At 40.6% G+C, this 13,245-nt stretch overlaps 2 protein-coding genes across 2 annotated transcripts; both read left to right on the top strand.

Annotated features, from left to right (window-relative positions):
* Positions 1–2,173: 2,173 nt before the first annotated feature.
* Positions 2,174–3,148, top strand: LOC310662163 (olfactory receptor 14A16-like; the record flags this gene model as incomplete). The annotated part of the gene is made up of 1 exon (XM_083408933.1): positions 2,174–3,148. The coding sequence occupies one exon, from the start codon at positions 2,174–2,176 to the stop codon at positions 3,146–3,148; it is 975 nt and encodes a 324-aa protein (XP_083265059.1).
* Positions 3,149–9,132: 5,984 nt separating this feature from the next.
* On the top strand, positions 9,133–10,074 carry LOC310662162 (olfactory receptor 14A16-like; the record flags this gene model as incomplete). Its single annotated transcript, XM_083408932.1, has 1 exon — positions 9,133–10,074. The coding sequence occupies one exon, from the start codon at positions 9,133–9,135 to the stop codon at positions 10,072–10,074; it is 942 nt and encodes a 313-aa protein (XP_083265058.1).
* Between the last annotated feature and the right edge of the window lie 3,171 nt (positions 10,075–13,245).

The raw sequence follows: 13,245 nt of genomic DNA, 5'->3' as shown, positions 1-13,245 counted from the left end.
TGGTTCTTCCCATTCTGTTGTTTTCCTCTATTTCTTTGCATTGCTCATTTAAGAAGGCCTTCTTGTCTCTCCTTGCTATTTTTTGGAATTCTGCATTCAATTTCCTGTATCTTTCTCTATCTCCCTCGCATTTTGCTTGCCTTCTCTCCTCCGCTATTTGTAAGGCCTCATTGGACAGCCACTTTGCTTTCTTGCATTTCCTTTTCATTGGGATGGTTTTCGTTGCTGCCTCCTGTATAATGTTTCGAGCCTCCATCCATAGTTCTTCAGGCACTCTGTCCAGCAATTCTAAATCCTTAAACCTGTTCCTCACTTCCACTGTGTATTCATAAGGGATTTGGTTTAGATTGTATCTTACCGGCCCAGTGGTTTTTCCTACTTTCTTCAGTTTAAGCTTGAATTTTGCTATAAGAAGCTGATGATCTGAGCCACAGTCAGCTCCAGGTCTTGTTTTTGCTGACTGTATAGAGCTTCTCCATCTTTGGCTGCAGAGAATATAATCAATCTGATTTCGATGCTGCCCATCTGGTGATGTCCATGTGTAGAGTCGTCTCTTGTGTTGTTGGAATAGAGTGTTTGTGATGACCAGCTTGTTCTCTTGACAGAACTCTATTAGCCTTTGCCCTGCTTCGTTTTGAATTCCAAGACCAAATTTGCCAGTTGTTCCTTTTATCTCTTGATTCCCTACTTTAGCATTCCAATCCCCTATAATGAGAAGAACATCCTTCTTTGGTGTCACTTCTATAAGCTGTTGTAAGTCTTCATAGAATTGGTCAATTTCAGTTTCTTCAGCACCAGTAGTTGGTGCATAAACTTGGATTACTGTGATGTTAAAAGGTCTGCCTTGGATTCGTATCGAGATCATTCTATCATTTTTGAGATTGCATCCCAGTACAGCTTTTGCCACTCTTTTGTTGACTATGAGGGCCACTCCATTTCTTTTACGGGTTTCTTGCCCACAGTAGTAGATATGATAGTCATCCGAACTGAATTCGCCCATTCCCGTCCATTTTAGTTCACTGATGCCCAAGATGTCAATGTTTATTCTTGCCATCTCATTTTTGACCACATCCAACTTACCCAGGTTCATGGTTCTTACATTCCAGGTTCCTATGCAATATTTTTCTTTACAGCATTGGACTTTCCTTTCATTTCCATGCATATCCGCAACTGAGCGTCCTTTCGGCTTTGGCCCAGCCGCTTCATCAGCTCTGGATCTACTTGTACTTGTCCTCCGCTCTTCCCCAGTAGCATGTTGGACGCCTTCCGACCTGAGGGGCTCATCTTCCAGCGTCATAACTTTTATATACCTGTTGTCTTTGTCCATGGAGTTTTCTTGGCAGGGATACTGGAGTGGCTTGCCGATTCCTACTCCAGGTGGATCACGTTTGGTCAAAACTCTCCACTATGACCTGTTCATCTTGGGTGCCCTGCTCGGCATAGTTCATAGCTTCTCTGAGTTCTTCAAGCCCCTTCGCCACGGCAAGGCAGTGATCCATGAAGGGGAAGCAAGACATTAGCTTGTGATAATTCACATAGAATTTGTAAAATGCATAACGACTTTAAGTGTAAATCAACTGAGTAGTGTTCCTTTTTTTCATGGATGTAGAATTTCTCACAAATCCCTTTCATTTTACAGAAATTGCTAGTCTGACTGAGCCAGGAACCTACCAGCTCAGCTGGACATATGCTGGATCCAAACTCCATGCATCCTGGAGGATCAAGCCATAGGATTTTGCCCTTTGGAAGAATACCCAATTCTTAAGACTTACACCAGCCTATATTTGACTGAGCCAAGTTAGGAGCAAGGAATCAGCCAGCTGACCTGGAGCTGTATTGGAGCTCTGCAGCATCCTAAACTGCTCATCCCCCTAGATCTTGCCACAGGATTGCCCCCTAGTCTGCTAGTCTTTTTAAATTCATCACATGATTTTTTCAATGTTTCAGTTAACATATTAACAAAAGTACCCATCTTTAATTCACATCTCTTCAAATTCCCTCACTTTCCTCATAAAAAAAAAAAAAAACTGATGAATAATTGTGAGTTATTTATACTAAAAAATTAAAGACAGGAAAAATCCTTCACGGAGCCCTGTCCAAATAGTCTAACACTTTCTGCATTACTTCATGGCTATCTTCCTTTCCAGAAGCAGCTGAGTTTCCTGAGGAGAAAATGTCCAACACAAGCACAATAACATACTTTCTACTTGTAGGTTTCTCTGAGATTGAAGAACTGCCCAAACTAAACTTCATAATGTTTCTCATAATATATTTTGTTGCCTTAATGGGAAATATTCTCATAATAACCACGGTAGTTCTCAATGTCCACCTCCATACCCCAATGTATTTCTTTGTCCTAAATCTATCCATTGTTGACCTTGGATACATTTCAGCCACTATCCCCAAAGCCATGATGAATTCCTTAATGAAGACTAGAGTGATCCTATATGCTCATTGTGTTGTCCAGCTATTTTCATTTGTTCTCTGTGGTGCATGTGAATTTTTCCTCTTGACAGTCATGGCCTATGACCGCTATGTTGCCATTTGTCATCCACTGCATTATGAAACCGTAATGAGCAGAGGCAGATGCATTCAACTGGCATGCTTTGCATGGACATTTGGCCTTCTAACAGCAACATTGCACACTGGGGCCACATTTGCAAGTCCCTTCTGCTCCATCATCATCAACCAGTTCTTCTGTGAAATACCACAGATGCTCAGACTATCCTGCTCTGACTTGTATATTCTTGAAGTTGGAGCTATTGGTCTGACTGGCTGTTTATATTTTGGATGCTTCCTTTTCATCCTTGCATCTTATGTGCAGATATTTAAAGCAGTGATGAGAATCCCCTCTGTACAAGGAAGGCAGAAGGCCTTCTCTACCTGCCTGCCCCATATAATTGTACTATCCATGTTCTACTTCTTTGGTGTCTTTGCCTACATGCGGCCAGTCAATAGGATTCCAACGCCGATGGATCTGATTGCTGCTGTAGCCTATTGTGTTGTGCCACCATTGATGAATCCAATAATATATAGCATGCGAAACAAGGATATCAAAGGAGGACTCTGGAAACTGATTGCCTGGAAATCTCCTGGGAAGACAATTGTCCAATTGTCACTGCTCACTTCAGCATTTGCTGCTTCATGAAAATTCTCAAATTGTAATTATTTGTTAATAATGTAGCTGATGGAAAATAAGTGCTGGTTAAACTTTTCCTATATTTGTCTTTTTAATAAAATAAAATAATAAAAAAACCTGAAGGAGACTGAGAGAGACATTGTCAGAGCTGGCTCCAGGTCCCAGCTCACAAAGGACCAACGCTAGCCGGTAGTAATGTACAAAAGTCTTTATTGAAGTACAGTTTCCATTTTCAAGCCGCAGCGCCCCAGCTCTACGTCTAGGGTTTAGATCGGCGAAGCTCCATCTGAATCTCCGCCCCCTGTACACCAGTTTAAGATTCTAGCCTTACTCCACCTCTTCCGTCTCTCCTTTCTCCTCTGGGTTCTGCTACCCCCCGGGGTCCCTTCCTTCCTGGATTCTTCTGACGCTGACGTTGACCCCCCTGACTCCTCCCGCTCTTTTCGGCGGGCTTTGGGACCTGGCTCCCTATCCGGGCTGCCAACTGCGCCGCCCTCCTGTACATTTGAACTTGGCGCGCGCGCCCAGCCTTCAACCTTCCTCTCGACCGTTTCCTCGCTCCCCGATGGAGGCGTGGCCAATCCTGACTCATGTCCTCCTGCTGGCAGTGCGCCGCCTGATCCCGATGCCTGGGACTCCTCCCCCCTACTGCACTCTGGTGTGGACGCTTGTCCTGATTTCCGACTGCTGCTCTCTGAGTCCCCTCTGGCCCCTTCTTCCTGGGGTGCCCCCCTAGGCACCCCCCTTGCTCTGACCATGGGAGCCCCTTTCTGCGAATCTTCCAATTCGCTGGAAAGACTCAGAGACCTCGGACCGCTGTCATCGCTAACATTTCCTTCGGACTCCTCCCCCTCGCTCTCTATTTCCTCCCTTTCTTGTGCCTCTGCTCCTGAACCCCTGACAGACATCCTCACTGAAGATGGGTGCTGGGGAACATGACTTGTATTTGGGGTGCATTAATAAATAAAATTCACCATTGTGAAGATGTCTACAATTAACTGACTGTGGGAGCAATTGAGATTTCACAGCAGCAAGGTATTATTGTTCAGGGAACAAAACTGGGTTTTTTTTTATTATACTCTATGAGGGTTTAACACTGGATAGTTTAATAACTGTAATAAGTAAGGCACTGTAATAAGTAAGGTATATGGAACAAAACTGGGTTTTTTTTTTTATTACACTCTATGAGGGTTTAACACTGGATAGTTTAATAACTGTAATAAGTAAGGCACACATCTTGGTTTTAAACACAAATTCTGAACATTTTAAAAATGGGTCCTCTGATGCATGTTTGGGTTAAAAGTGGGTCCTGAGACTAAAAAGGTTTAAGACTACTTGTTCACTGGAGGGCACCATGTTGGCTACTCCTGCCTTGTGCAATATTATAATAATATAATATAATACAATATAATATAATATAATATAATATAATAATATTACAAATCAATACCAGGAGTCCAGTGTTGGAATAGACGGATGACTGGGAGCAGCTGCCAGGATCATATAACACCAGTCCTAAAGGATCTACATTGGCTCCCAGTACATTTCTGATTACAATTCAACGTGTTGGTGCTGACCTTTAAAGCCCTAAATGGCTTTGTCCCTGCATATCTGAAGGAGCGTCTCTACCCCCATCGTTCAGCCCGGACACTGAGGTCCACCTCTGAGGGCCTTCTGGAGGTTCCCTCACTGTGAATAGTGAAGTTACAGGGAACCAGGCAGAGGGCCTTCTCAGTAGTAGCACCTGCCCTGTGGAACACCTTCCTGTGAGATGTCAAGGAAATGAACATCTATCTGACTTTTAGAAGACATCTGAAGGCAGCCCTGTATAGTGAAGTTATTATGTTTGGTGTCTTACTGTGTTTTAATTTGCTGGAAGCCACCAAGAGTGGCTGGGGAAACACAGTCAGATAGGTGGCATATAAATTATTATTAATAATAATTATTATTATACCATTACTAATACTGCTGAATATTAACAGTGCATACTCTGATGTAATGAAAAACCATTTCCTCCTCTATAATCCACCCACAAATAATTTAAAGTGAAGCTGTCTTTCTGGGCTGGAGGAGCATTGGACAATTTCCTGTTTGGGCTGGAGCTTTCCTCAAACAATAAGATCTTCCTGCTTCTGGCATGTTTCTGTGTTGTCCTTGCCTTTGATGCCCAACTCAACTCTTTGTTTCTGGTTGACTCAGCTTCCTGTGTGTGGCATAGTGACGAATCCAAAGGGCTTATTCAATGATACCTGTTTTGTGGTATCTATCCAACATTTTTTCTCACTTTCTTATATTTATGTTTGCCATCTGTTATCCATGTCTAGACCCCCCTCCCTTCAGGATTATATCATTCTGAAATTTCACTCATGATACATTTAGATTTATTGCAGATGTATTGCAACTGATGTATATCAGTTGAAGGCAGAAGCTGGAAAAGTTTGTGAAGAGATTAATCTATGGCTGAAATTAAGAAGGGTTTGAATAAAATAATTTGGTTGGAATTGACACTTCAAATATTGCAATAGCTGTTTGTTGTAAGCATTACATCACTTCTAAAAGAAAAGTACATTTCCCCTCATTATTTTACAGTCCATTGTGCTCAGCTAAATTAGTTCAAAGGCATAAGACTGTCCCTTGAGAAACAGTTAAGCTAAATTCTTCCATCAAGACCACAAACACCTGAAAAACTGCCTTGTTAATTACACTTGATTGGAAAGCATTATCTCAATAATGTTCACCTATTTCCCTTCTTATTTCTCTGATTTCTCTTCAGAGAAATAAAATAAGTGAACCATTTAAAAATAGTTGCAATAGTTAATTCAGAATTTGAATCCTCAGCAGATGAGAACTTTAATAAATCATGCTCACCTAGCATTGACCCTGAAAATCTTCTAAGTCTCACATTAAATGAATTGTCTAGAATGTGTGTTGTGTGTTCTCCTTATTTCCCTCAGAGACTAATTAAAACAGTTTGTAGATGCTAATGATTCATTATTTGTGTTTCATTATTCCTGCCATCCCAGTCAGAAAAAAAATTTGTCAAAATCTTACTGAGGTGTCTATTTCACAGTTTTTCTGCAGAGAAAAGGAAAATAAAGCTTAGATTCAAATGCTTTATTAAAAAATCCAATGTCCCATTACACAGACTTACACTTTCAGATTGTGATTTGGTCTGGTGCAATCCTATAGTACTTACATGGAAGTAAGTCCCATAAAAATCACTGGGCTTACTTCTCAGCAGTCATGAATAAGAGTCTGCTGTAACTTCCCAAAAAATATGAGAATCACCCTCCCATTCTCCAAAGTAAAAGAAATATGACCAATGGTGACACCAGGAAAAACAACAACAATGGGATGGGGTGGGGCATAGAGTGGTGAGAATTTGCTCCATATAGTAGATTCCTGAAAGAGAATGAATGCTATAGTTCACAGTCAAAATACATTTTCCCTGAAGGACACCTTATAGATTTTGATGGTAGACTTTCAAGTAAGGCTATGTAGCATTCCCTTGTTTTGAAACCTAGCTTAAGATAGTGTTTGCTGAATCACAAAATCATAGAATTGCAGACTTGGAAGGGACCGCAAAGGCCATCTAGTCCAACTTTCTGCAATGAAGGAATATTTTGTACAACTCATGACCCTGAGATTAAGAGTCTCAAGCTCTACCGGCTGAGCGATTCTCACTGATCTCTACTTCTCAAAAGCTTTTCTCCTTCCACAAAAGAGGATCTTGTTTCTGTCATTTGGAGGGCAGTTGGGATTTTTTTAAAGAATTTCTCTACAATTTCAGAGGTTGGAGGGTTGAGCTTTCCTTACTGTTGCAAGGTGGTAAAAGACGGAAGGTGTGTTATTCTAGCCATTACATATTTGTTCTGCACTCTGCAGTCTCTCTGGTCACCCATATTCATGAACTGAAGCACAGGGAGCTGCCAAGGCTGGCTACCAAGTGCCTGAGAATGGTGGTCTTGATGCTTTTATTTTTTAGGAATTCCTTACTTTATGTTTCCCCCCTCATTGATTTCTCTGAGGCAGCTTATTGCATAATAGATAATATGCATGTTCATTAAATTCACATAGTTTTCTTCAGAACCTTTTGTAAAATGCCAATTTATACACATTTAAATGTTAAAATGATAAATTAAATAACTGAACACAATACTTGTATTTAATTGGTTTAATAATGATACCAGTTAATACATGCAATGTGGCTCAGTTATTAAGTTTATCAATTTAATGTGTAAATGGGACTAAACTGGCATTTTACAAAAGGTTCTGAAGAAAACAGTCATTCATAGATAGATAGATAGATAGATGGGTATGGTAGGAATTGGGAATCTGTGGTCTTCCATATGTTGCTGGAGTCCAACTCCCATAATTAGTCAGAAAGGAGAGTTTCCCATCCTGGCTGAATATGTATGTTACAGCAGCCACATCCTAGAAGATTCCTTTCCTTCTGTTAAAGATGGAGAGTGGGAATGCTTTAGTGAAGATGATGATGTTATCTAGTTTGAATATGGCCTTGTATAGAATGTGTGTAATTTGTCCGAACTTTCTTTCTTTCTTTCTTTCTTTCTTTCTTTCTTTCTTTCTTTCTTTCTTATTCCACCTGTCCTTTCTTCCTATCCTCCTCTCTTTGTTATTGTCACAGCAGTTAGGCTGAAAGCTTGTAAGCAGCCGAAGGTCACCCAAGGTGAGCTTCTTGGCTGAGTGGCGATTTGAACCCTGGTCTTCCAGATCTTAGTCCAACACTGCACTAACCACTGCACTACACCAAATTTATATACCACTTGAGAGTAAGAAAACTCTAAGCGGTTTACATGAAAATATAAAATAAATCTTTAAGGTTGTTTTCCCTATGCATATAGGTTTTGGGTTTAAATATTTAAATAAGTAAATGTTTTCCAGTTCACCCAACCTTCTGTGTCTTGTATCCTTTGTGGTCACAATAAATGAAAGATAATTTCCCAGCTGAGTTTCTTCATGCAGCTGCTGTAGTCCCCAGGTAACAAGTTTCACAAATCCTTGGACCCAAAAGAGAAAGGGGGGGGGGGAATACCAAAATAAACCTTCATGTCACATGCACATATACACCTCTTTAGCAGCCTTAAATACCAGAATCAGTGGAAGAAAACACTTTACTCTCCATTTAGAATCTGAATGTCCTAGTGATATGTTCATAGATTAATACAGAAACGCATAACATGATGGGTGATCACCACAATAATTCAGAAGAAATAATCAACAGCAAGGTAATAATCTACCTTTTCCCCTCACCATCTCAATAAAAAACTCCTCTGAATGACATTTTTGTTGTGAACATATTATATTTTCCCTCTTTTTCCTTTCATTTTCCTTCTCTACTCCATGAATTGACTTTTTAAGATGTACGTGCAGTTTAAGTTAAAGTGTTATTTGAGAGAAAAGTGGAGATTGCTTATCTACATGCAGGGACTAAATATATGGAGGCTAAGAAATCTTCCAGCAAAGATTGAAAAGCCATCCATTGGAGATACACTAGCTCCAAATTTCCTTCACAAAAATGGTAATTGAACTAGACAATCTGTGCTTCTAATTAAGAATATTTCAAATCAGACATAAACTTAAAGTTCTTAGTTCTGTTTATATTTTATTTACATTAACTGTCTTGTATCTTTATTCTTGGGGCATGAAATCTAGCTCTTTCAGTCAAAACAGGTGATGAATTTGAAGGAGAGATGAAACTACTGAAATGTTTATGGAACAGTTCCCATATTCCCAGTTCAGGGTTACATTCAGATATATGCTTTAAAACATTTTTTGGTACAGTGTTACGTTCCTCTTTTTACTTCATGTCTTAGGCTCAGTGATATTCCTGAGTCATCTTGTTGGTCAGTATGGGCAACAGAGGCCAGATTACGTAAGTCTTTGGTCTTATGCAGAAGATTTCTTATGTTCAGGCTCATGCCCTCCAAATTATATCAGTTCTTTTTCTCCTTCTTCCCCTAGAGTAGATGATGTCAAATGAGACCAATTTTCTTCTTCTGGGATTCTCTGATATTCGGGAGCTGCAAATTTTACACTTTGTGATATTTCTTCTGATTTATTTGGCTACTGTCATGGGAAATCTACTCATAATCATACTCATAACCCTCAACCGTCAACTTCACACGCCAATGTACTTTTTCTTGATGAATTTATCCATCGCAGACATTGGCAACATCTCTATCAATGTCCCCAAAGCCATGAGCAACTCCCTCATGAACACCAGGTTGATTTCATATCCAGAATGTGTTTCCCAAGTCTTTTTCCTCATCTTCTTTGCAGTGACTGACCTGGTTCTCCTCACAGTCATGGCTTATGATCGATATGTCGCCATCTGCAATCCACTACGATATGAGACAGTGATGAACATGAGAGCTTGCATCCAAATGGCAGCTAGTGCATGGATGACTGGCCTTTTCAATGCTATGTTACACACTGGGGGAACATTTTCCATCACTTTCTGCTCCAATGTTCTCAACCAGTTTTTTTGTGAAATTCCACAATTGCTGAAGCTCTCCTGTAATGACAATTATATGACAGAAGTTGGGATCAATGTATTTGCAGCATGTGAAGCTTTAGGTTGCTTTATCTTCATAATCTTTTCTTATGTTCAGATTTTCACCAACGTACTAAGAATCCCCTCAGTTCAAGGGAAGAAGAAAGCCTTATCTACCTGCTTGCCCCACCTCATTGTTGTCTCCTTATTTATCTGCACTGGCACCCTTGGCTATTTGTGCCCAACTCAAAATGCCCCCAAAGATCTGGTCATGATGATTTCTGTGCTATATTCTATGTTGCCACCCATGATGAATCCCGTGATTTATAGCATGAGAAACCAAGAGATCAGATCTGCACTGTCAAAACATTTTGGATGGAAACTATGTTCCAAGCATCAAATGAAAATCATTTTGTAATCTAGTGTATTTTGATATGGGCATTAAGGAGGGAGAATAAATTATTTTGGTTATCATTTTAACATCACCCCCCATACTTTATCAGTCCCTGACTTTCTAATCAATTGGAACATGACTCTCAGTGAGATTGTGCATTTCTCCAATTTTTGCAATGCAGTGGCAGGTCAAATAAATGTGCAAGAATATGTTTGTTTTAATGAAAAGGTGCATTAAGAATAGGGTGAGAGACAATTTAAACCAACAAAATGCATATTTTAGGGGCAAAATTCATACCTCAGGTGAATGAACATACAATTTTAATTGGGTTTTAGTAAAAGAAAGAAAGAAATTAAAAGTGAGTGGTATGATGAATAAATGATTGTGTATATGCAAAATTGACATGGAGTAGAAATATTCTGGTCCATTTACAGCAAGTAGATATCTTCTTAATGGTTTATGTTCTGTAGTAGGAATGCTGGATTTGTTAGTTTTTAAAAAAGCTATGGACTTATAATTATTTCATAATCTAGAAAGAAAGAAAGAGTCATTTTTGTTTCAGGGCAGAAGTACTGGGATTTAAATCCCTACAATTCTTACCAATAAGGCCCAAAAGAGCTAGGAATCTGACTGGGGCGCCAACTTGCTCCCCATTGAGGGCGTGAGGCCACGTGATATGTCACGTGACTCCATCCAGCATGCCCCGGGTGGTGGCAGGATGCACGGAGGGTGATCTTCGTGTTTGTATGTCCCAGCTGCCACCCGGCTCCTGGGCTCCCAGGCTGCTGAGCGGAGGCTGGGGTGCATGGAAGGTGTGCGGTGGTGGCAGCAGAGGTTGGTGGCAGCCCCCCCAATATTGTGGTGCACTGCCCACTGCTGGAAAATATTGGGGGAGCTGAAGCCACCCTGCCCCCAATACCCTGTGTGCCTGGATCTAACTATCTGAAATACCACTTCCTATTACACATGTCTTCACATGAAGTCCTCTTCCATCAGACACCAGTTATGTGGTGTTTGGTGTAAGGAAGATTCCATGCTTGTCGCACTTCTTGGTTTAAAAACTTTCCCCAGAAAAGCTAATCTCTCACCCTATTGTTTCAGCACCACTGAAACAGCTTGTTTATTTGTAAACAAGGTTGGTTTACATTTTCTATTGACATTCAGAAACACCATATGTGTTCATATGTATTTGTTCACTTATTTAATTACATTTATGAATCACTTTCCATAAAATATCTCAACGTAATTTCACAATAAGAACATAAGCAATAAAGAGAATTAAAAACAGGCTGCTGTTTCTGGCCATGAACCTGAATAATTGCACCCCCCAGCCTCCGAAGATTTGGGGCTAAAATTGGACATAATGGGAGATAGCAGGGGCTGGCTTTCCCCTTAATTCCCCCCATGAATTTGGGGGTGGGTAGGTGGGTGCCTTGAACCCACAGATACCTTTTGCTGCCCACTTCAGTTGCTGTCAGAGTTGGAAGACTTCACCAAGAATGGAGGGGCAGGGTGCTGTGTTATGCCGTGACTCCATTTTGAAGAAAGCCTTGATCAATTACCTAGTTCACTGTGGATCTCCTTCTATTTTGGATAATTGGGTTAAGTAAAAGGCACCCCAGCTGGCCTGATGTTGACAAAAGCTGATAACAATTTGACAGCTAATTTGCAGGTTAAATTGCTGCTCGGGTGGGACTTTGAAAGAAAGGAGGGGTAGAACCTTTGACCACCATTTACTTACCTCCATGTACTTCTGAATCCTATCTGTCAGAAATGATGGGAGCCATGTCAATGAAGTACCCCCCCCAACTCCCATTCCCTCAGGAGGATCCATGGTTGACAATACAGGAAAACCAATGGGGCAACATTTCCACTTCCAGCTCCTGGCCCAAAGCAGTTTCCATGCTGAATACTGGTCAGAAGCCAGAATGGAAAGGACAAACAAGCAAACAAACAAACAAACAAACCACTTGTTCACACAACTTGTACAAAAAGGGTGTGCTGGACACAAAATGACAGTTCTCCAAATTGGAGGAGTCCGATTATGTTTTTGTTTTCAAAAGAGGCCATATTATCACCTCATTTAGTACTTCCCCTGAGATAAGTGTTTATAACTTTGCTAGCCCAAGTGTAGAAGTCTAAACATCCTGATTTCAATGACCAGGATGAGAATACAAGCAATTAGCTACACTTCTCCCAAGAGCCTGTCCACATTTCAAGGTCAACAAAGAAGAGTAGAAGGTATTCAAGTAGAGAGTGAGGGGGCAGGGTAAGATAACATCAGGGCCTCTTTCTATCAGAATGACCCCCTCTTAATGCTAAAGGACACCATCTGCCCTGTGAGAAATGAGAACAGAGTGATATATGCAGGCAAGCAATTTCAGGTCCTCCTCCAGTTGAACTGTCCTCTACCACTACCCCAATTCACCTTTATATTTTATATCATTTTATCATTTTAAAATTGTAAATGGTCTTGGCCTCAGCAGAAAGGTGGTATAGCTATATGTAACAACCCCCCCCCCAAAAAAATAGCCTCCTCCAGAATAGCTACTGAAAAACTAGAATACAATCAAAATGGATCTCAGCAATGCTGTCTGCAAAGTGCTTTGCAAGCATGTGTCAGTGGGCCTCAGTGTCATCATCTATTTTCTCTTGAGGAGATAGCTACTGTCTCAAAGGCCTTTCGTAATATGGAGCAGCTTCTTGCAGCATAGAATCCCTGTACTCTTGAGTCTGAACCTGGACCTGAAGCTATGAGAATGAATTACTGACATAGGTCTAGCTCCCATGAATTGAACAGTCCCATTAGCTTATCAGTGCCAATTATCTAGGCTAGGGTAAGGGAAATAATAATAAAGACAAAAGAAGAAATATCAACAAACTTTTCTGATTAGCTGCACTGAGCTCCTGGGAACACGTCTCCAAGAAACCAAAGACAGACATATAAATTCCTTTCCACAACTGAAAAACTGAAAAGCTACACTGAAAGACACAGAGTCTTGATTCAAATGAAGAATGGAAGTGATGCAATGAAGAGACAAATGCAAACACTTCACTGATCCAGCTGGAAGACAAATTGCATCTACAGTACTGTTGATAATACACAGTGCTTTTTCTGGGGGTACTCAAGGGCATGCAGTCCTGAAACTCATCCCCCCTTCAAGTGTGGTACTTACTGTAGCAACTTCATGGTGA

The sequence above is a fragment of the Podarcis tiliguerta genome (assembly GCF_965153285.1).
Source record: "Podarcis tiliguerta genome assembly, chromosome: 13".
NCBI classification, from domain to species: Eukaryota; Metazoa; Chordata; class Lepidosauria; order Squamata; family Lacertidae; genus Podarcis; species Podarcis tiliguerta.
The sequence above is the reverse complement of the archived record's forward strand: the minus strand, read 5'-3'. Positions and strand labels throughout refer to the sequence as shown.